This window comes from Sceloporus occidentalis, unplaced genomic scaffold (assembly GCF_023333645.1).
Source record: "Sceloporus occidentalis isolate IW3139 unplaced genomic scaffold, rSceOcc1.0.p SCAF_7, whole genome shotgun sequence".
In the NCBI taxonomy this organism is placed as follows: Eukaryota; Metazoa; Chordata; class Lepidosauria; order Squamata; family Phrynosomatidae; genus Sceloporus; species Sceloporus occidentalis.
Window position 1 is genome coordinate 74870812 of NW_028316987.1, and position 24210 is coordinate 74895021.

Sequence of the window (24210 nt, forward strand, 5' to 3'; positions counted from 1 at the left end):
GTGGTTGTTGTTGTGTGCCCTCAAGTTGTTTTCCCGACTTATTATGAAACAATCCTTTGCAAAGTTTTTTCAGAGGTGGTGGTGGTTTGCCATTGCCTTCCCTTGAGGCTGAGAGAGTGTGACTTGCCCCCCCCCCGGGCAAAGTTTGGGTTTGTTGCTGTGTGTGCCTTCCAAGTTGTTATGGCTTCTGTGGGGTTTTTCTGGGCAGTTTTCTTCAGAGGGGGAGGGGATGCCATTGCCATCCTCTGAGGCTGAGAGAGTGTGACATGCCCAAGGCAAAAAGAAAAGGAAAGAAGGAAAGAAGTAGTAGTTAATTTTTCAAACCCTTTCCTTCCCAATAAAGTCTTGTGTGCAGAAGAGGCAGGAGGGGGTTTGCTTTTGCAGAACTGCAAGGCTGCAGAAAAGAGAAAAGAAAAAAGAGAGAGGTTGCATAACGACTGGTTTGGTTTTTACTCCAAAATATGATGTGTGCAGTGTATGTAGGAATTATTTTTTATATTTTATTTATTTATTTAATTAAAATTATTTAATTATTTATTTTTTGGCTTTGGCCCCCCAGTTGCCTGAGGAACAGCAACCTGGCCCCCGGCTCAAAAAGGTTGCCTACCCCTGGATTTGTCAGTCAATAGTTCATCAAAATTTATATGCAGATTTATTCCGCTTACTGTGTTGTTGGTGAACATTCATGTGTTTAAACATGCCGCCTTGGGTCCCACTTTGGGAGAAAGATGGGACAAAAGTAAATAAAGAAATAAATAATAAACAGGAAAAGTTATAAAACCTGTTCTATGCATACAAACTCACATATTTGCATACACAGACATTTTTCTCCTCCATTTATTTCAGTCTGCATCTAGTTTATAAAAGCTGTGTTCAGTTAGTCAGAAAAAACCCATATGTGACTTACATGAGCAGTCACAAATGAACATGGCATTTCAAATCTTAAAGGACTTCAAGCAATGAAATTTGCAAAATGTTTCTATGAGAGTTTCAAATAATAAATAAAATACAGTGGTGCCTCGGGTTACGAAATTAATTCGTTCCGCTGTCAATTTCGTAACCCGAAAGGCTTTCGCAAGCCGAATCCCCATAGGCGCTAATGGGGAAAAGCCGCTTTTTGGTGCGAAATCGCGCCGAAAAGCACCAAAAGTTTTTTCGTAACCCGAAAAAACTTTCTTAACCCGAAACAGTTTTTTTAAATTAATTTTTTTCGTATCCTGAAAATTTCGTAAGCTGGGTAATTCGTATCCCGAGGTACCACTGTAAAGTGATTGACTCATAGATATTCCATGAAGAGAGAGAAACATAATTTGTCAGAAATATTTTATGTCACAAATTATTCACTTGGCTCTAGCATGCACTGGCATGAATTTAACATTACCAGAACAAGCATCATTTATCATGTGTAGATAGTATTCTACCTACTGTTCTCTTCTGTGAAAAAATGCAGTAGATATTGACTCTGATTCTCCTTTCTTGTGACTCCTCAGTTAATGTCAATTGTACCTAGGCTCGCACATAGAGAACTAGCTATTGGTCTCTGGGGTCCAACCCTGCTAGAATTGCTTTGCTCCACTCTCAAGCTAGAAAATGATTGCAGAGTTGATTGGTATAACCCTTTGAGGATTTTCCTGTAAAAGCTATTCTTGAGCAGAAAGGTGGTGTCGTTTCTGTCTCTCCTTTTCAGGATCCAGCTCAAGAAAGTGATATATTCAATGCTGTTTTTGGTTATCCATAGTTGCTAGAGTATTAAGGACATGTCACCTTTTAATCTAGAAGGTCTTATTTCTTCTGGTGTAGTGAACCCTCAGTGTAAGTGTAGGGGAATTTAGCTTGAAGCCATTTTTGTCTTTTTGGACAGGTGTCAGGCCTGAGATTGTTTTCCTCCCTGAATTTGTGTCATGTTTTATTTATATGTTTAAGGGTACTGAATATGCTGTTTTATGCATCCTTCAGATGCCACAGATTTTATTTTTTACAGTGGTACATGTTTTGAAAACAGAAATTTATGTTTCAACAATTCCGCAGTGGACCTGTGCAGCTCCTACATGCCTAGCGCAAAGTACTGTTTTAGTCTAAGTAACCCATCTTGGCTAGCCATGTGTTAACTAAAATAGTAGTTCTGAACTCCCAGGGAGGCAATGCAGTTACTCGTGCAAAATCTAAGGGTGCCTCTCCATGTGTTTACTAATTCATTCCCTATCTATTGAATTAGGCAGTAATCAAAACTATGCCAAGAGTTTAAGTCTAGATTCCAATTAGGACAGCACATTTTATTTCGATATAGTTTGGTATTTAATTTACAGTATGACTGCCATCTATTGGTCCTATCCTTTTTTGTTCATCCCATATTTTATTGAGGTTGAGTCATATGTTAATTTTTATTAATACAAAATAAATGTAGCATACCAGCTGTTAAATGTAAAATGAAGTAGGTTGCTGCTTTATTAATGCTAGTTATATTTTAACAATCACGCAAGCCTTGCTAGGATAAACAGCTACTGTGCAATGAAGATTAGAGTAACATTATATTGGATTTTAATTACCTTTAAATATTATTATTGGTAGCAAGTTACTACAGAACATTTTTCAGTACACAAAGGTTACCGGAAGAGATGAGTTTTGATAATTTGTCGTTTATGTTTTTTAATTGTCTTTATCAAGCAGGAAATATTTAGGGGACAGGAACATTGACCACTACATAGTTACTAACAGTGATTAGTATTTGTATTAATTAGAAATATAATAGTTTACAGACTGTCATAACCAAAAAGTTGTTACATACAAACAACTGACAGTATATGTTTATGTAAGCATACTTGCTTTTATTCAGAAATATTTATGTTACCACAGAAACAATACTTTTTAATATACATCTATGTCTTTTCTGTCATCCTCCGGCCTAAGAGGGAGTGATCAGGCAGGCCCAGCTCCACCAAGGCTAGCCGGAAGGAAGAGACTCCTCCCTCCTTAACTGTCATCTTCCAGCCTGAGAGGGAGTGATCAGGCAGGCCCAGCTCCATCAGGGATAGCCTGAAGGAAGAAACTCCTCCCTCCTTAACTCTCATCTTCCGGCCTGAGAAGGAGTGATCAGGCAGACCCAGCTCCACCAGGGATAGCCTGAAGAAAGCGGCTCCTCCCTCCTTAACTGTTATCTTCTGGCCTCCTATTCCCCTCCAGCTGACTGTGACTGTGTGGGGGAGAGGCTTGCGTACCCTAATGAAGTTGTGAGCTATGCTGGCGGTGGTATAATAGACACCGGTAGGGCCTCCCATGCCAGACAGGTCACAACCGAAGGGTCTGACCAAGAGCACCAAAGGGCAGGATGGGCTCTCTAGCCTTATGGCAACCATCCTAGGAGAAGGAAAACTCTAATCCCAAACCCGGGCAGATGGTGCTCGTCTAACCCTGTAAGGTCAACCATCTAAGAGAAGGAAACTCTAATCAAACCTACAACCCAAGGACCTCGCTGCCACCGTCCATGCTTGTCAAGGCCTCAGCAGACGAACCTCTGGTTTAAAGGGTGAGGCCAGTTCTGTGCACGCTGCACTCCACCAGAAAAATCCATTGCACAGGCTCGAAGGATACATCCATCGTCATCAACGTGTTTGTAGAAAGCATGGATGAGTCCTTCCTGAATCTTCGTTCACGAAGTAAAGCCAAGTATGTCTTTTCAGTGTGATGAAGTTCTAGTTGTACTGGAATAAATCAATTATATTTGTATTAAGAAGATTTGGTATCCTGTGGCTGGTGGCTAACACAGTTAATAAAGTGAATTATTGCAGCTTTCATTATGTCTATATCTCGAATTTAGACATACTGAATTTAGACTTGGAGGAAGGAGTTGTGAAAATTGAAGAAAGGAACACCTACAGCTTAAGATATACAGATGACACCATACTTGTAGCAGAAAATGGCAGACTTGGAACAACTATTGAGGAAAGTCATGGAAGAAAGTGCAAAAACTGGGTAGCAGATGATTTACCTAACCTTAAAGTGAATGATGAAGACATCAAATGATCCTGTATACCTTGTCTCAATCCTTCATCAAAATAGAGAAGAGACTGTAGTCAAGAAGAAGACTCAGACTTGGAAGGGCAGCTATGAAGAAAATAGATAAGTTCCACAAGTATAAAAATATTCAATAACAAAACTAGAATCATTCTGGTATTTCTGATTTCTATGTATGGTTGTGAAAGCTGGAGAGGAGGGAACGCTGACAAAAAGTGAATCAACACATTTGTTACGTATTAAAGGAGAGTTATATGAATACCATGGACTACTACTAAAAAGACGAAAATGAATGGGTCCTAGAGTAAACCAGTCCTGAACTCTTTCTAGAAGCCAAGACAGCTAAACTGAGGCCATTATACTTTGCATGTACTATAAGATGACGTGACTCATTGGAAAAGACAATATTGTTTGGTAACATGGAAGGTAGTAGGAAAAGAGGAAGATCTCATTACAAGTGAATATAATCAATCAAGGAAGCCATGCCCCTGAGTTTGCAAGACTTTAGCAGGGCTGTTAATAACAGATGGTCTTGGTGGTCTCATTCTTAGACTTGGCATACGTCAAAACCAACTTGGTGGCAGTTATGCAATAAAAGCATCTCACATTTGTGAGAAGTGACCTTTATTTTCAAGTTTTAAAATGGCAGTCTTGATATTGGAAAACATTATTAGAAAAATAATTCACAGCTGATTTCAACTAAACATTAGTACTAAGGAGAGCTCAGTCAGGTTGAGTGGAATAGAGTGTTTAAATGTCTTACTGTAAATACAGTGGAAAGGAGGTGCAATGAAAAGTTCGATGCCAGTATTGCTTAGTGATGCTGATCTAACAGTGACACTCTCCAAATGCACCAGCTGGAATTTCCACATCACCAAAACATCTTGGGGATTTCCAACTGCTTACACTGTATTAGAAGAACAAAGATTTTTTACTTATTTAGAGTATTTTTGTATCACAGTCCACATGAGCTCTCAAGTGATGAATAATGCAAATATTTTTTTTAAAAATGTTAAAATACTGTACTCATTAAAGCCTCCTGAAAACTTTCTTTAAAAAATCTTAAAATCCAATTTTAAAACACTTAAAGCATTTTCAAACATTAAATGCATGCAGAATAGTCTGTTGGGCTGCTTTTCAGAAGCTTAAAAGAGATGGAGCCAACCTGACTTTCTTGGGTAGGGAGTTTCACAGTAGGGGTACTGCTACAGAGAAAGAAAGCCCTATTACATGTATCCAGCCAGCATGGCATAGTGGTGTAAGCATTGGACTACAAGTCTGGAAACCCTGCTCTGCCATGGAAACCCACTGGGTGACTTTGGTCAAATCATATTCTCTTAACCTCAGAGAAAGGCAAAGGCCAACATTCTTCTGAACAAATCATTCCATATATTGGAAACAACTTGAAGGCACACAGCAAACAAAGGATAAGAATAGCATCTTGTTTGTTGGAAACATCAGAACTGAAATAATGCTGTTAGACAGAGTTTTAGAAGTAGTACATAACCATCTCTATCCAAGAATATTTATGTAAATAGTTTGACTTATTTGTTAAGTTTATGTTGAAAATTTGAGTACTCCACTGAATTGTATTTCTAAAGTAGTTTCATGATCATGATAATAAATTTATATTGAGGTTTACATTTATAATAGTGCACTTTTATGTCTCACTGAATCCTTTTTTTTAAAAGATGATTTAATATTGTTTGACAGAGTGGAATATAATAGGTTTTTCCCCACTCGTTGAATAATAGTTCTGTTTTTGAATTTTGGAATAAAAGAGCTAGTCTTTGTTGTGATAATGTGTCTCAATACTGACCCCTAGTGACATTGTGAATAATTTACCATAAAATGTATGAGAATGCGAGTGGCAAGAGAGCCACTGTGGTGTAGTGGTTTCAGCCTTGGAAGAAGACACTGGAAGACTAGGGTTTGAATTCCTGCTTAACTGTGGAAGCCCATTGGGTGACCTTGGACAAGTCACACACAGTCAGCCTCTGCAGGGCAAGGGCAAACCCTATCTAAACAAACTCTGCCAAGAAAACCACATGATAGAATCACCTTGGGGTCACTATACGTCAGAACAACAACAAACTAGTAGCAGCATACCTTTGTAGAAGAGGCTTCCATATTAGACAACTGTTTTATGATGATGAGCATAGAATACTCTGGTTACTTTTGTGGATTATGCTCTGAAGCTTGGGAGGATAGAAATGACTGTGTTTATATTTCATTATAGCAAGAAGGAAAACACCTTTCTAAGCTTCTGGAAGGTCTGCTGTTCTATGTGGATTATTTATGATTACATCCTGCTGATAAGAAGTTTCAGTATCAGTTAACCAGATTATACATCCAGAACTGACATATAGACTAGAGCGTGTATGTTTAGAACACTTCTTCTTATAGCTTCTTCTCAGGCATGAATAAAGTATTAATTGTCAGTTATTCACGATAGTGACAATGTATGCAGTTTTGTCCTTGCCCACAAGATTAATGAGAAATTCTTGTAGGGTGTATGTATCATAAATGTACAGTAACATGGTAACACAGTGCAATATCCATAATTCAGATAGCCAAAATGTTTTGTATCAAAACACAAAAAACCATCATGGCTTAATATGAACAGAAAATTATTTTCTAAAATTTCTGTGTCATCTCAAAAGCCATTCTGAAAGTAAACATACAAAGATAAATGATCCACTTTTGTAATAACATGTTTTCATATTCACTGGATCCCATTTGAGAGAAAGGTGGGATATAAATGATAATGATGATGGTGATGAGACAAAAGCAAGGGATGTGGAAGGAGGGGGGAAAGACCGTATGCATCCTGAAGTGTAAAGATATATAACTGAATAGAAAAGTTAGGATTGTCCATGTCACTGTATTTCCCATTTCTGTGTATGGTTGTAAAAGTTGGACAGGGTAGAAAGCTGATAGGAAGAAAATTAACTCATTTGAAAGGTCGTGCTGGAGAAGAATTTATGGATACCGTGGACTGCTAAAAAGAACAATAAATGGGTCCTAGAGCAAATAAAGATGAACTCTATGTAGAAGCCAAGATGGGTAAACTGAGATTGTCATACTTGGCCATATCATGAGAAGATATGGCTTACTAGACAAGACAATAATGCTTCATCAGTCACCCCATACTAAGAAAGAAGCACCAAATTTAGTTGCACAAACACAAAAAATGTTCTGCTCCTTACTTACACTCTGTATCTGGACTCTTACCTACTACACGATTAGAGTGCTTTGATTCCAGTCATTGCCATGGCAACATCCTTTGGAATCCTGGGATTTGTAGTTTAGGGAATGTTTTTAAGAATTCTGAGTCAGAGAGCTCTAGTTACAAATTACAACCAAGTTACAAACCCCAAGGTTCCATAGGAAGCGTCCATGGCAGTTAAAAATGGAATCACAGTGCTATAACTATGTGACCTGAAAGGGATCTCAGTGGTGGTTTCTCCATAGGAGTTATTAGTTCTTGTCTACTGTAAAGAAAAGATTCATTTATATATGTGTCTTAGTTCAGTTTGCTTAGTTCACTTCCTTGAAGATAGGCTCCATTGTGCCCAACTGAGACGTTTTGAATAAAAATGCATTCGGTTGCAAGATTGCAAACCTAATTATATTTATTAGGGAGTAACTTTATTTCATACACAGGAACCCAGTTCTAAGTAAATGCACAGGATGCTGTTGCGCCATGGTATAAATAGGAAAGCACATTGAAAATGGAGATTTCCATCTGTATATTTCCTGTGCTAACACCTCTGCCAAGTTTTGTTTAACAAACAGATGAGCCTAGTATAAAATGACTATGAAATGATAGTCAGTTGAGCATAAGCCTTATGTTGTTTATAGAAATAATATTATGAAGGCATATAAAAGGAAGCATTCAATTTTTCAGAGTATGGTACTGTTAGATAAATTCAAAGTAAAGAAGGGGTAGCATTAGAATTCCATCTACTGCCTATAAGAGAATCTAAGTGACAGTCATACATGTATAAGATTTGGAGGAAAAGGCACATTATTGTTTTGAAGAAGCAAACCTCTCATTTATCCAAAGAAGGCAGGGAGATTATTGTTGTGGCTTTCCCCACCATCATCAGTAGATAATATAGGAAATGTGTTATCATGTAAATGACTCATAACTTGGAGAATAGAATAACATTTCCTATTCTGCTTGGTATAAAAACTTACTTGAGGAGGATAATGCTTTATAATTAAACCATTTTAAAGAGATCATGACAGAAAGACACACTATTTTATTTCTTCCACTGGCATTTCCAAAAGCCATTCTTTTGTCTGTAAGACAAGTGTCAAGCTATTATTAAATTCCAGCTTTCTCCAGAGAAGGAACAGGTCTTATTTTTCTTTATCTGTTCCTTTGCTTGATTGACTTAGCTTTACTAAAATGGAGGGGGGGAGAGCTATAACACCATGAAGAAAGAATCAAATCATCTTTTATCTGAAACAAATAACCATTTAAAAGCTAGGTAACTTTTTAAAAATTTCTTTCTTCCACATTTTAATTTTACAACCATTCCCATCTTTAAATACGGTTGCAAGATGTTATGCTGCCCAACGCGTAACAGAGAAGCCAACACTCTGATACAGCACGTGGTTTGCATCCAGAGCATTCTGCCTTTAAAATTCTGGTATGACTGGGATTTCAAGAGTGGACCAATGAGCTGACTCAGTATAAGGGAGCATCCTTGTTTATACTGCTTTCAATAGAACCTATTCTCAGGGAAGTGTGCATAGGATCTCAAAGGTCACTATCGTCTGCTCATTTGGATAAACTGTATGCATGTACTTCTCTGTGAAGATCACTCATGAAAAAGAAATCACTGCCACCATGGCTTTTACTTTCACTTTGGGTTGCTCTGGCTCTGGATTTCCCATATCAGACAAGATGTTGAAGGAAATGGTCTCTAAAGTATTATCCAATTCTATGACTTTATGAAATCATAAGATACTTTCCTCTGTAGAAAACTGATGTGGATGACTTATGCCTTATCCTAAATTCATATGAGGAAAACTGGTTTTATTATCCTATCAGAGCCAAGAAAGAGTTTTAAAAGGAGTTTTTTAAACCTTTTTATCCTAGATTTTTACTCTAAAAAGTTTTAAAACTTATTTAATTAAGTAGTGCTGAAAATGGGATGTTTATTTCAATCACATTGATTCTGTTTTGGTGTTTATATTTTTATTACATTGTTGCAATAAAAACCTTTAAAGAATGACGATGTAAAGTCGCGTCCATGATTTCACACTTTATCTTGTTCTTTCCCTTTGGATTTGGGAGTCAAGGAAACAGATGGATGAATTTTAGAAAAAAAATAATTTCTTGCTTGACCACTCACTAGTAGAGAACAAGTATGGTTTTTTTAGATGTACACACATACAAGAATGGCACAGGAAACAACCAACCAAACATCTTTTATATAGAAATAAATATTAATAGGTTACACCCACCTGATCCCCAATGCCACCTCGTGGCACCAATACATCACAAGAACAATTTCCAGACCTTTTGAAGAAACAAGAGACAGATCAAGAGGTAGAGAGCTCTTTAAATTCTTGAATTCCACTGATTTTTCTGATGTCTAAATATCTCCAGGTCTCTGGCCCCCTCTAGTATCCTACACCCTCTTCCTTTGGTTGCTTCATTCTTTCCTCTCTCTCAAGTTCTTCCTGTTTTACTTCTTTTTTTTCTATCTGATCACTGTTTTGCCTTTTTCTTCTTCTGTGTCTCTTTCCCACTCCTTCATGTAGCTGTGGTCTCATGTGATTCTTTGTGCTGCTCCTGTATCTTTCCGATCTCTCCTATTTCTCTCATCTTGTCCACTCTTCCTCACACCATCCCAATTTTCTGCATAGACCAGGCTTCCTTTCCCTTCTGCTCCTCTACACCACTAGGCAGTGGACCACAGCTCCCACATTGTGCATCTCTGTCAAAAAACAACAACAAACCCTGCCTGTTTTGCCCATTGTGCTGCCTCTCGCTGATATTCCTGCTACTTGCCATGGAATAGAAAACTCTGGTGAGAATGGCAAAATGTGGTGGTGGGGAACAGCATATCAAAATAAAATAGTAATGTCTGTATCATTCCCTGATGAAATACCTTCACAAAAAATGGTGTTTTATGTTGTGGCTTACATCCTCCTTGCCCCAGTGTAATTTGACAGAATTAATATTGGCACATTTTTCCAGTCTCTGAGTTCTATATTGCTGACAAGTGACTTGGACAAGTGTGGTATACACCTGCTTTTTTACATGCTCAGCAACAGTTCGACACCCCCTGTGAACCACTGGAATTTGGGGCATGTAGAAATAAATACAGGTATTATAATTACAATCCCACTGTTGTTACACAGGTAGTTTTTAATTTATTATTTTGTTTTATTTAGAAAAATTGCTTGTGCATAATAAGGCTGAGCAAAAATCCCAATCTCCAGATTCTCCACCTCACTGTAAAATGGTGAGTTTACTGGTGGTGCTGAATATTTTTCAGGGTATTTTCTGACAGTCCAAAAAAAATTCAGGGGGAAAGCTTTTGAGGAAATGTAATACTGAATGTGATTATATTTCCCAGTTTATGTTAGGGAGTGAAAGAAATGTGGGTTAAGAGAAGAAGGCCAAAAGAAGAAGAACAGTATAAGCTAATTGTTTCCTTTAATATTATCCCACACCAAGTTCCTCATTCAACTAACAGGTGGCAAATTGGGAGTATTTTTAGAATATTCCCCCAGAAGCCCTAAATTCTCCATCTGTTTTGAGAAAATGGCTTCCCATTGAAAATAGTTTTGGTGGCAGGGAAGCTTTCCTTGGGATTGCAGTAATGTAAACTTCTCCTCCCTGATCTTGAGTCTGATGGAGCTTTCCTGCCTTAAGACCACAGTAATGAGCACACCTAGCTGGATCTAATCAGAGTTGCTTCAAGCAAGAGACAGGCAGCATATGGCCCTTCAGATATTGTTGGGCTGCAAGTCCCACCAACTCTGGCTTTTCTGTCTAGGATTGATAGGAGTTGCAGTCTGGCAACATCTGAGGATCCATAAGATGCCCAACATTGTTCTAAGTGGACCTGTATATGCATTTTTGGAAAGGCTGCAGTTCTGTGCCACCTTTGCTTAGGAGTTAGCTCTTAAATTCAATGGGACTTCTTATGTTAATATCTGACGCAGGGATGGGCAAGTTGTGGTCTGCCAATGTCCCATGGTTTCCTCTTTGTTGGCTGTTATGCTAGCAATGGCTGATGGAAGCTGCAGTCAAACAACATTTGCAGGTCTGCAGGTTGCCAACCTCTGGGATGGTGATGTGAATATTTCTGTCTAAAGCGTTTAATAGAGCGTTTTCAATTAACCACTTTGTACAGTACTAGTGATTTATGAGCATGCATGCATTTGAGGTTCCTTGCTTTCCTGCAGTAACATTAACACAGATTTAGTGCTGTCCTCATTTTATCCATTTTCCTAGTGCTGTTGCTGATGCTGATGGCATTGAACCTCTAATTAACATTCTGAGCTCAAGAAGAGATGGGGCTGTCGCTAGCGCTGCTACGGTTCTCACAAACCTGGCCATACAAGAGCCACTGCGTCTCAACATCCAGAGCCATGGTATAATGAGTGCACTTGTTGAACCGCTAAATTCCAACAACAGCACTGTGCAGAGTAGAGCAGCTCTTGTTGTTGCAGCTGTCTGTTGTGATGCTGAGGCCAGAGCTGAGGTGAGCCATATGCATGGTGTAGTGGTTTGAGTGTTGGACTATGACTCTGTAGACCAGGGTTCGAGTCCTTGCTTGGCCATGGAAACACATTGGGTGCCTCGGACATGTCACACACTCTCCACCTCAGAAGAAGGCACGGACAAATCCCCTCTGAACAAAGCTTGTAAAAAAAAGCCCATGATAGGTTTTCCTTAGTGTTGCTGCCCCTCTTCAGAACTCTTCTTACTACTCAGTCACAGAAGGAAGTTGAATAGGCAGCAGCGTATCCACAAGATGCTCTGGGGCTTAGCAGTGGATCTCCTGCCAAGGAATGGGCCTTAGTACATATGGATGATACCAACTACTGACATCAGCTCTGAATAGGTCTATGCAAATAAGCATCCCTGCCTGACATTCTGTTTACTGTACAAGTAATTATTGTGTTACTTTTTGCATCATCTCCCTTTCTTTTATCAGCAAAGACATTTTTGAGTAATCACAAATGCAGATAGAACCCAGACTCCAGCCTTGGTAGTATATGAAGCATTTAGTAACAATACAGCCTTTGATGATGGAATATATATAGCCTCTGCTTCTCGTGTGTCTATCTTTTCCTCTCAATAAATATTGTATTTTTAGTTAAGGAACTCTGGTGGTCTTGATCCGCTTGTTAAACTTCTACATTCTAAGCATGATGAAGTCCGAAGAAATGCCTGTTGGGCTGTTATGGTGTGTGCCAGTGATGAACTAACAGCAGCTGAAATGACCAGGCTGGGGTAAGCTAACCAAGCCTCTGATAGCTTCTCTCTTATGCGTGGATGAAACTAATTTTGCCTGCATTCCAATTTGCACTCAGAGAATGAGCCTTCTGTTAACATTTATTATATAGAGATTTTTGTTGTTTAAATAGTGTTTAAGAGAAATTATTTTACAAATTTAAATTAGGAAATAGCACTGTTGTAGTTATTGCAGTGTACTCTTTCACCACTGTAGCTATTATGCAGTGGCTTTAATATATATAATGACAAGAGAAGACTGAAGGACTTGTTAATTTAAGCCAAACCTTTTATGAAAAGGTTTGAACCTGGAAGATGAAGGGTTTTTTTTAATGAACTGGAAAGACTTTTTTTTAATATTTTGTTTTTCTTCTTTGTTTGGAACAGTGCCTTAGACATTCTTGAAGAAATTAACCTGTCCATAGGGCGTAAAAATAACTTCAGTGAAGCAGCTTTGGACAAAATACTTGACCACAATCTTTCCCAGAAATATAGTCAAATGGGCTATTTATCATGCAATAACATCATTTCAGATGGATTCTATGATTATGGACAGGTAAAACAATTTTGCTATCTGTCAGAAATCTTTGGAGGTCTCTTCTTGCCTATGTGCTCATCTAAACCCTGAAAATTGGCCAGAAAGTTAATGGTGAGATAAGACTTCCCATTTATTAAACAATCTATTACATTCTTCCATTGATAAGATTTAATGATAAGGTATAATTCAGTCTTATAGGAGTGAGCTTAGGAGAACTTTGTGCATGCCCTCTCCTCTCCTTCCCTCTCCTCTTTTGGTGTACAAAGGAGACAGCTAGCTAGGAAGACACCAGAAGAGCAAGCGTTCCCTCCCCAAGTCCCTTCCCAGCCTGGTTGCCTCCAGAGGGGAACAGCCAGGCTGGGAAGACACAGGAGGCACAAATGCTCCCTTCCCAAGCCTCTTCCCAGCCCAGTTGCCTCCGGAGGGGGCAGCCAGGCTAGGAAGATGCAGGAGGAGGGAGCGTTCGCTGCCCAAACCTCTTCCTAGCCCCATTACATGCCCCTAAATTTTACCCAGCTGCAGAGGGTCTTGGAGGATACGGATTATCTGGACCCATTTCAAACCGGCTTCCGGGCGGGCTATGGGGTTGAGACTGCCATGGTCGCCTTAGTCGATGATCTCCGTCTGGGCATGCACAGGGGTAGCGTGTCCCTGTTAGTGCTCTTGGACATCTCCGCGGCCTTCGATACCATCGACCATAGTATCCTTCTGGATCGCCTGGGGGAGTTGGGTATTGGGGGCACTGCTTTGCAGTGGTTCCGTTCCTACCTCTTCGGTAGATTCCAGATGGTGGAGCTGGGGGACTGTCGCTCCGATAAGAGGGCCCTTACATCTGGGGTCCCTCAGGGAGCGATTTTGTCCCCTATGCTATTTAACATTTACATGAAGCCGCTGGGAGAGATCATCCGGAGACACGGGGCGCGGTGTTATCAGTACGCTGATGACACCCAAATAGTCTTCTCTGTGTCTCCGACTGATGCAGTGACTAGGGATGGCATCTCTCCGCTCAATGCCTGTCTGGAGTCGGTAATGGGCTGGATGAGGGAAAACAGACTCAGCCTGAATCCAGAGAAAACGGAAGTGCTTGTGCTAGGTTCTCCTGGTCCTGGGAAGGAGGTCTGTCCACCTGTCCTGAACGGGGTCACACTCCCCGTAAAGGACTCAGTTCGCAGTCTGGGGGTGCTCCTTGACTCGTCGCTTCACCTGACTCCTCAGGTGGACGCGACAGTTAGGAGCACCTGTTATCAGCTTCGGCTGATACGCCAGCTGCGTCCCTACCTCGACCGGGGGGACCTTGAAACAGTGGTGCATGCACTGGTAACCTCTCGACTTGATTTCTGCAATGCGCTCTACATGGGGCAACCCTTGTACCAAGCTCGGAAGCTGCAGTTGGTTCAAAATATGGCCGCTAGGCTGGTCACTGGTAGTTCCAGGGCCAGCCACATTACACCGATACTGAAAGATCTGCATTGGCTGCCAATTCGCTTCCGGGCCCAATACAAGGTGTTGGTTGTTACCTATAAAGCCCTAAATGGCTAGGGCCCAGAGTACTTAGAGGACCGCGTCTCCCCATACAATCCACCCCGCACACTCAGGTCAGGGGGGGAAAAATCTTTTGAGCGTTCCCAAGACAAAATATGTACTAACGGTGCAAAGGGCATTTTCTGTGGCAGCCCCGCAATCTTGGAACGCTCTCCCTGAGGAGCTCCGCTTAGCCCCCTCCCTGGAGTCGTTCAAGAAGAACCTGAAGACTCATTTATTCCGTCAAGCTTTCCCTCACATGTCCTGACTGTTTTTCCCCTATGTATTGTGTGTTGTATTATATTGGATTTTTAGATTGTCTAGAAATGTTTGATTGATTCTATGTGGATTTTAATGATGTATAGCTATGCTGGTTTTAACAGGGGTGTTTTTATTGTGAAGTTTGTTTTTTAATTTGTATTGTATCGCACTTGTATTGCCTGTAAACCGCCGTGATCGTGGGAACGGCGGTATAGAAATAAAATATCAATCAATCAATCAATCAACCCTTGACTTATCCATGGGTCATATCAAAATCCATAATTTTGTCCCCAAAATCTGCCCTTGACTTATACACGAGGTTGGCCTGTACACAAGTATATATGTTAACCTCAGTTTAGTATTTACCTTGACAAACCGTGATTATTCTGAACTATGGTTTACTGTAACAAGTCACCTTAAAACCTTAGTCTGTGAAGCTGGCTTGTTTCAGTGGCCTTTTGTTTGTTTGTTTGTTTTTGTCCTGCTTTTCTAGAAATAATACTAAAACAGTTAGTACTACTAAAAACAAATATTAAACAACGAAATGATTTGTCATCACTAAAATCAAATTAATTTTTAAATTTTAGTTTATTTAATTTTAAATTTTATTTAAAATCTATAAACACCAACATATTTTCAAAGGCCAGTTCAAAGAGATGTGGCTTCACAAGAGCGTGAACTAATTACAGCTCTGAGAAGAATGCATTCTATTGGCTATAGTTATGATTAATCTCAGTTTAATCTAAAACTAAACCTATTAACTGAAAATGGAAGCAAACTGTGCATAATCAGAAACATACAAAGTAAATAAATTGAGGATTGTACACACGTTTATCTCTTTCTTGCAGTGGTACACAATAATTATTTAACTTTTTCACTGTCACTCCTTTAAGGAGTGTCAATTTATTTCACTTTAATAAGACACTTTACATCTTTGGTTTTAAACTGCTCTTCTTCTGGAGTGCCTCTGAAACTTGTGTGTGTCTGTGTGTGCGTGCACATGCAAAGGATCAGATAAACAGTTTTTGGAAGAGATAATGAGGTTGAGAATTAAGAGCTAATCATTAGAAGCAATCTAGGATACCTCTTTGGAGACTGGTTATGGAATGACAGAGCTTCTATTTGGTAGAAGGGCATGCACCTATTTATACTCTTGCTTTACACTGGTAAATAAACCAAATATTATAAAGTCCCTGACAGTCTCCAGAGCTCTTTCCCCAAAGCAAGCCAACTGTCAGTAATATTGCTCCTGGATCTCCTCATCGCTTGGGGAAGCGGAGAGCACACAACCCTATTAACTACCATTTATATCTTTCTCATAGGCTCAAATTGCTTATAAAGTTCAGGCAATGTAATCCATGCTGTCAGTAAAGAGATATTACTCATTAGCTATTTTCAAACTGCCAATGAGTCTTAGAATACATTAAAAACACTGTACTTTTGGCAGGGAAATATCTGATTTGTTTTATCTTTTCTGGTTTTGTTTTGTTTTGTTTTTGCAGTTTTTGTTGTAATCTAGCATACAGGTATATGCTATTGATATTTTCTTTATTTTTAAAGGGGAAAAAACACTTAAAATCATAGTCTTTCCCCCCCCCCCCAATTATTAATGCAACCTAAAATCGTTTGAAGGGAGTGTTTTAGAGTGGTGTGTCAAAAAAGCAAAATCTTTCAGCACAGTAACAACATTAAGTGCATGTGTGTGTGTACTCACACCCTTTCTTTTTTATTCATAATTTGATGCTGATTTCTCACATAGAGGAAGAATTCATGTGTAACATTAAACCACAATTTAGTGCTATGTGAATAAGTAGGAAGGAGCCCATGTGAAACCCCTCCTCCAAGAAGAGGAATGGACCAGAATTCATCTTCACTGTAGCACCATGATGAGAATTATGTGACCTTCAAAATATCACTGAACTGCAACTTCCAGCTTTCTTTGCCATTGATTATGCTGGTTAGAGCTGGTGGAAGCTGTAGTTTAACAAGCGCTGGAAAGCTGTCCTTTAGCAGATTTCTGAATTGTTATCTGTGAATGAGCAATTGTAATTTAAAAGAAACTCTGGCTAATTGTTAAATAAGCCAACAAAAAACCTTAGGTTGTTCTTTCACCTTATTTAAAGAGCCATTTATTTTAAACCAAAATTCCTGGTTCATAACAACAAGCCAGAAATCTGCCAAAGTAAAATAAATTCTGGTTTATTGTTTCTTTTGGCTGCATATGTGAGAAGCACTTCATGTGGATTCATTCCTCCTCATGTATCTAGCACTAATTTATGGTTTGGCATTATGTGCGAATCCTACCAGTGACCTTCTGTGAGCTTGCCTAAAGTGGTAGGTGATTCTGTCATGGTCTTCATTCTTTCTAGGTAAAACCTGGTGTGAAACTGTTGTCATTGGAGGAACTCAGTGGTCAAGAGCTTAATGATCACCGTGCTATAATCTTAGTAAATGCTAAATTACCAGAACCGTGAGTCCGCATTACCCTGATTTGGATTGTGTGTTGCATTTGCTGAAGATTATTTTACAAATGGGACCTATAACAAAATGCTGTACTGCAGAGTGCTCTTGTTTGGGTTCCCAGCCATCTGTGCCCTCTTCTATGTTACTCTGTTCCATTTCCCCTCTATTCAGTCAGTGCCAAGTAAACATGCTAATGGGATCATTTGGAAGTTTCCACACTCGGAGTGGGGGTTTGCATACATACCCCAAGGATTTTTTGGTTGCATTTTGGTTGCATGTATGTATCCATATTTGTAGAATGAGTTTACTATGAGTAATTATATTACACTGAAATCAATCCAAAGCCCCATAATATCTACTTTACCTGGCAACACAGTCTTAGCCAAAGATCTTTCTCTGGCTGGGGAATGATCTAGAACCTGTTGTATCCAAAAGAACACACTCTCTCCCTCAACCAATTTCAACTATTGGTTTTGTTTCTTAGGTATGTGGTCTGCCCTTATTCTCAAGGCAGTGCCATGCAGTGTGGAGGGCTACATTTTTTAAAAGTACATTGTCATAGTTGTAGCTAAATGCACCTCCATATATTTTAGACTCTTTAAAAAAAACACTTAAGGAAGCATTCCATTTGTGTTTCATTTTGTGAAATATTTTCTACTTTGAGAGATGTACCAGAGCTGTACTAAACCCTAATTCTCCCTGCATTATTTTCAACCCAAATATAGCTAGAGGTTCCCATTGACATCATCCTTGAGTCTTCCACCATCTGCTGGCATATACTGAAACCATAATACAAAAATATAGTATTTTATTGGTTATACTCATATAATTGGTCCTGGCCTGATGTCCTCCTATTTGAACTGTTGTTGAAAACCACTTAGATTGCTTTTTTCCAGTGATATACTAAATCCATTCTCACTGAGGGCTGCTCTATACCCTTCTGCTTACTGCTCCATGTTAATTTATTGCTTGCTTCTACTTTTCCATGTCAACTGCAAATTCATCTAAAAAGTTCTTTTGCACAGCCTTCTTAGTAAGTTGCCATTTTCTCAGCACTCATGGTTTAAGCTGAAGCATTCTTGCCATGTAAACAAAAGAGTATGCCCAAGGAAAGAAAAGACATTGGCACAGAAATAGAAATGTAAAATGTTATGTTGACTCATAAACCAACATAAAGAGCAAATGAAGGAGGGAAATGGCGGGGTCGGTGCCTACAAAGCATTGTGACAGGAAATGAATACCATATAGTTTCCTAAATCGTTATAGTTTTATTTCTGCCCTTAAACCTCACATGTCAACGTCAGTTGCCCACAAGTGTCAACAAATCCAGTCTTCAACTTCGTACATGCCCTACTCCCTTTCCCACTGAATTAAATAAGTTCAGGCACTGTTGCATTAATCATACAGATACATTTTATTCTGTTATATTGGGAGTCTGATGTGTGTTGTGTGGCAACATACTGTAGCACAGTTAAATTAGGACCTTGGGGCCAAAGTCCTAGAATCCTGCTTCTCCACATGACTACCCAGAGGCCAATGGTCACTGGGGCAATCATTGCTCATTGTAGTAGCCTTTCTTCTTCTTCTTCTTCTTCTTCTTCTTCTTCTTCTTCTTCTTCTTCTTCTTCTTCTTCTTTATAAAAACATTTTACAGTGAGGAGTCAGCTAGCTAAGCATGTACATAGTGCTCATATGGGTGCTCATTCATTACTTTTACTTTAAATATATACAGCACCCTTTTCTATATAAAAATGTTAATTTCCGAATATGTATGTAAGTTTACCATTTGCAAAGCAGAAAGAAACTCCATTTTATTCTTGTAGTTATGCCTATGCTATGATTTAAGTGAGTTGCCATTAGGTACAGAGCCTAAAGTGACCTCAAGCACTGCTGATGCCTTGGGATCTTTTATTGTTTCAGTGAACCCACCACTCCTTTTCCTACAGAAGAAAGGGCAGTGCAAGAGATAGTTACCACCCGGAATTTGTCTTCTGTTAGTACGATCAGAAAAACAAGTAAAGAAAAAAACAGGTATGTATTTTAGTTTTATAATTGCTCTTTCCCCTTGGGATGTGATAAATTCTGAAGCAATTGTTCTGAATTCAATGAAAATATATTTATTTTGGAGAGGGAAACACCTGTCTAGTCAGCCTAAAGCAGAGCGAGGAACTAAAATCAAAATGCTGCCTATGACTATGGATCAATGCAGTTTTCTAAGACATCTTGTTTCCTAAGGTAAATTACAAAATGACTCCTTGCTCCATTTAAATTTGGAAAACTATCCTGGCACCAGTTCCTATCTTCATCTATTCCTCCTTCCCATCCATGCCTTATCATAGTCCAGCTTGCCACTGATTACTTCCATTTCTGCTGTGTTTTTAAAGAAATCTAAGGCAACGTGGCATTAGTCTCACCTTTCAATCTTTCCATTTTTCTTGTTTAAAATTCTGATCAGCCATAGAGGGGCTTGGCCTAAATTAGGGCTGTATCCGAACTGTTTTCCCACTGAATGAACATCTGTGTTTTTTCCCTTACGCGGGGGTGGGGGTCCGGAACGGATCCCCACATAAGGGGAGGGACAATTGTACTGTGTGATCCTGGGTAAAGAGGAGTGATTGTCATGTTAATCTCTGTGTTATTCTGTTGTTGGTGGCAGGGCCTCAGGGTAGAAGGATATGCAAAAGAGGATTAGTGTCTGCTAATTGGTGATCATTGTCTGCTGGGAAAGCCCCTGATCCTGAGTGGTTTCTCATTTGCATTTGCTGAGTCCTGGTTTTGGTGTTCTTCAGGACTGGTAGCCAAACTTTGGCCCGTTACAGACCGCCCAAAAGGGGCGGTCTCCGGCCGCTGCCGGTTGCAGTGCGGAGGAGTCACAGCAGCCAAACCGCGCGACTCCTCCGCGCTGCAAAGAAGGAGCGTGAACATCGCGCTCCTTCCAGCAACCTGGAAGAGATGCCGCAAGTGCCAAAGCGCGCACTCGCGGCGTCACTTCTGCCGTGCGACATGCAGACGCAGAGCGTCCCTTATGTCAAAATGGCGGCGGCCATGTGGAATGGCCGCCGCCATTTGTTACGGACTCTGTCCGTAACAGGGTAAGGGGCATCTAGAAGAGACGCCCCTTTTTCAAACTGGGACGTCCTGAGGACGTCCGAAATGGCAGTCTGTAACCCGCCTGTATTTACTTTAAGGATTTCTTCATTCCTGTTGAAGTTGTCCAAGTGTTTGTGGATTTCAATGGCTTCCCTGTGCATTCTGACCTGATAGTTGTTGGCATGGTCCAAAATTTCAGTGTTTTCAAACAGCATTTCGTGCCCAGAATGGTTTATAATGTGTTCTGCTACTGCTAATTTTTCTGGCTGACTCAGTCTGCAGTGTCTGTCATATTCCTTGATTCGTGTTTGGACACTGCCTTTGGTGGTCCTTATGTAGAATTGTCCACAGCTGCATGGTATACAGTAAACTCCTGTGGCTGTGAGAGGGTCTCTCCTGTCCTTCGCTGAGCGCAGCATTTGCTGGATTTTCTTGGTTGTTTTGTAAACCATTTGGAGGTTGTGCTTCTTCACCACTTTGCCTATTCTGTCTGTGACTCCTTTGATGTATGGTAGAAATACCTTCCCTTTGGATGGTTGCTTGTCTTCACTCCTCTGGGTTTTTCTGGGTCTGGCAGCCCTTCTGATGTCTGAGCTGGAATAACCATTTGCCTGTAGAGCCCGGTCTAGGTGCGTCAATTCATCTTCCAAGAAATGGGGTTTTCAGATGCATTTTGCCCAGTCTACCAGTGTTTTTATTGTGCTTATTTTTAGTCCTGGGTGATGGTTGGAGTTCTTGTCAAGAATAAACTCTTCTAGAACATGGCCACATAGCCCGAAAAACCCACAAAAAACTATGGATGCCGGCCATGAAAGCCTTCGACTTCACATTCTGAATGGAGTCTCTGCACAGGCACAAAACCATCACGGAGACCATGAAAAAGAAACTGACGTTTTCCAAAGCTGCTGTTTGCCCCAGTGCTGCTGCAGGAACTAGCAGCTTCAGGGATATGTTTTTTTCCCCCCCAGTAAGAAAACAGTTGTGGGTAGGAAGGACTTAAAACCAAAGCCCCTTGCAGATTGTGTAGGTTTAAAAGAAAGAGGAGAATGCTAGTCCTAGGTTTTAAAGATGTTCTGATGTCATATATTTGGTTTGACCCTTAGGGTCTGTATGCAGTGCACCTTCTAATGTGCATGGTGTTTCTGCTTATCCTTGTTGATCTTCTGTCTTAATTGATACCGAACAACAAGAAGATCCTTGTTTTTACCTAACAGCAGCCTTTGCAAAGCTTTTTTTCTTAAAAAAAAAAAGGTTGTCCTTGTAATTAGCCACTCGTCATTTCATCCCATACTTTGTTAGTACTCATGTCGTCTTCAAAAGATTTCATTTTGTACTGACAGGTAAAAATAAAACTCTGTTAGTACTGTTCTTTAAAGAGAAAGCTGCAGGCATCATCAACTATTAACTAGGCAATTTTCTGCTTTTATGCATTATGCATTTCAAGCCTGTGCTCTCTGGAGAACAAAAACTATAAAATAGTATATTAGTAAACATGTAATAATAAATTTCAACAGTCAACAGTTTAAAATCACAGGAAGAAATACTGACCATCTAGTTCAGAGATGAGCATGGGGAGGCCACTGCCAGCCATATGTGGGCCCAAACACACTGCAGAAATCATCCAGTTTGAGATCGCTTTAACTGCCCTGGCTCAATACTAGGGAATTCTGGGAACTGTAGTTTTGTGAGACATTCAGCCTTCTCTGTCAGAGAGTTCTACAATAGACTCTAGTTGTCAGAATTCCCTAGCACTGAGCTAGGTCAGTTAAAGTGGTCTCAAACTGGATTATTTCTGCGGTGTGTTTGGGGCTTGGGGGCCAAGGCAGGGGCTTGGATTGAATGGCCCTTGTGGTCTCTTCCAGCTCTATGATTCTGTGATTCTATAAAAAGAAAACCAAATGGACGCTAAAGAGTTCCATGTAGTAAAATGGCATTATTGTTCTAGGCAACACCTCCTGTGTTGTAACAGACATCTTTTATAAAATAATTGCAGATCATTCTCTCTTTCAGAGTAGATCCTCTGAGTGTCAATTATAGCATGATTTATCCCAAGTAAAGCATCCACTATGTATTTTATGTTCCGGAAATAATGGAAGATATTAGTTGTAACAGTAAATTATGGCTATTAACATCTACCTGGAAAATCTGGAAAACACATTCATCCTAAATCTGTATTAAGCAGAATCCCATTTCTCTCCCTGCACTGTTCCTGCATGCCCACAACAGAATATTTTTCCTCTCTCCTTCCCTCCCCCATCCTTCTGTTCCACTGAAAATTCTGCTTCTGACTATTTCCCAGTCCTCCTAAGATCATATTGAGAAACACCCAGAGGCTGCATGGTGGTAGGGAATCACATCCTCCTAGGTTGTTTTTTTTTTCAGGCTCTTCCGTCAGTGCATGCAACAAACTGGATCCTGACCATAAAAATGAATGCAAACTTACAACCACACCTGCATAAATGAAATCTCTCTAGCCCACATTTAATGAGCACCAAATAAACAGGGCAACCTTTTCCAACCTGATGTCCTCTAGACCAACTGGTCTCCAGTTTTTTGGTCAGGCTGCCTGAGGAGGATCGGTGCTGTAATCCAACACATCTGAAGGGCACCAGGTTAAAGAAAGCTGCAAGGGAAAGTCTTCAACAGGGCCTTCAGTTCTCCAGTGAATATTTGAGAGTATCTGTGGCTTCTTGTCCACATTTGTGATTTCCTGCTATAGCAGGGACAGTTCTCTTGTCTTTTCTCTCATTTAACATAATAACTTGAGACATTTCCAGACATGATTTATATGCAATAATATACATTATAGTAAAATAACTGTGAAATAATGCCACCACCCATCACATTTATTTCCCTCTGATGCAGGTCTGCATTCAAGCATGAAATGAAATTTGTTTACCATTTGTACAAAAAGATGTATCTTTGTACTTTATTACCAGTCACATCTGGTTTGGATCTCTGTTGACTAGGTGCTTCTTTCCTCCAGTTCAAATCCAACCGCTTGTATCTGTGTGTTGTATGTCTGGTAAATGTATAGAGGTGGGTCCAAACCTAAGTTAGTTGCATACAGTTCCCACTGAAATCCATGAAGTATGTTAGTGATGTCAAAGGAGGCAATTCTTTACATACTTATCTAACAGTACCATTATAGTTATTGGAGCTTATATATGACAGCAGATATGTAGGTGTAACTTCTTATACTGTTTTCAGTGGTGTCTAGGTGCAGTTAACTTATTCTGTACCACACCTTTTGTAAATAGAGTTTTCTGCTGTTGCTGCTGCTTTTGTTAAGCTGTTACCGCTTTACTCCTTTTTTTCTTTCTTTTTGTGGGTTGGTTGTTGGTTAGGAATTAGAGTAACACCATAGATAGAAATTCCCAGAAACTTTCCATCTAGGTATTGGCCAGCGCATGGCCTGCTTAATTGAGTCATATGACTTTGGATCAAAGGAAGAAATGTCTGGTAATATTATCTAAAGCTGAAGGGAATTTTCTTCTGATTCCAGGACAAAATAGGAAATCAAGTGTTTTTGAAGGAACTGGGAAAGGTAGCAGTGGTTCTTCCAAACTGGAGGGTCTTAGTTCTACTGAATGATTGCTTTTATGATATGAATTACACTTTGCCTTTGTTCCAGCCACACTAGTATGGGTGACATAGCTGAGTGAGGGTGGAAGAGTCAATTTACTGGAGCAATCATTTTCAAAATAATGTTTTCTGTTTAACATTTTCATTAGATTGCTTTGGGAAAAGAGATGCGACACCCCCTCATCCAAAACCACCAGTGCAGAGCAAACCTTCACTACTCAGAAAAGTCCCTGCTGTACTAAGCGTCATT

The 24210-nt window shown here is 39.8% G+C and overlaps 1 protein-coding gene across 4 annotated transcripts in view; it reads left to right on the forward strand.

The window, feature by feature from the left end:
- Positions 1-24210, forward strand: part of ARMC3 (armadillo repeat containing 3) — a 76680-nt gene that overhangs the window by 45233 nt on the left and 7237 nt on the right. For all 4 annotated transcript variants that reach the window (XR_016281958.1, XM_089533356.1, XM_089533357.1 and 1 more), the window contains exons 12-16: positions 11498-11747; positions 12366-12502; positions 12890-13058; positions 17192-17292; positions 19206-19316. Coding sequence is in view for 3 of the 4 variants with exons in the window: in XM_089533356.1 (XP_089389482.1) it covers positions 11498-11747; positions 12366-12502; positions 12890-13058; positions 17192-17292; positions 19206-19316 (768 nt within the window). In the remaining variant the exon portion in view is untranslated. The remainder of the gene's footprint in view (positions 1-11497; positions 11748-12365; positions 12503-12889; positions 13059-17191; positions 17293-19205; positions 19317-24210) is intronic.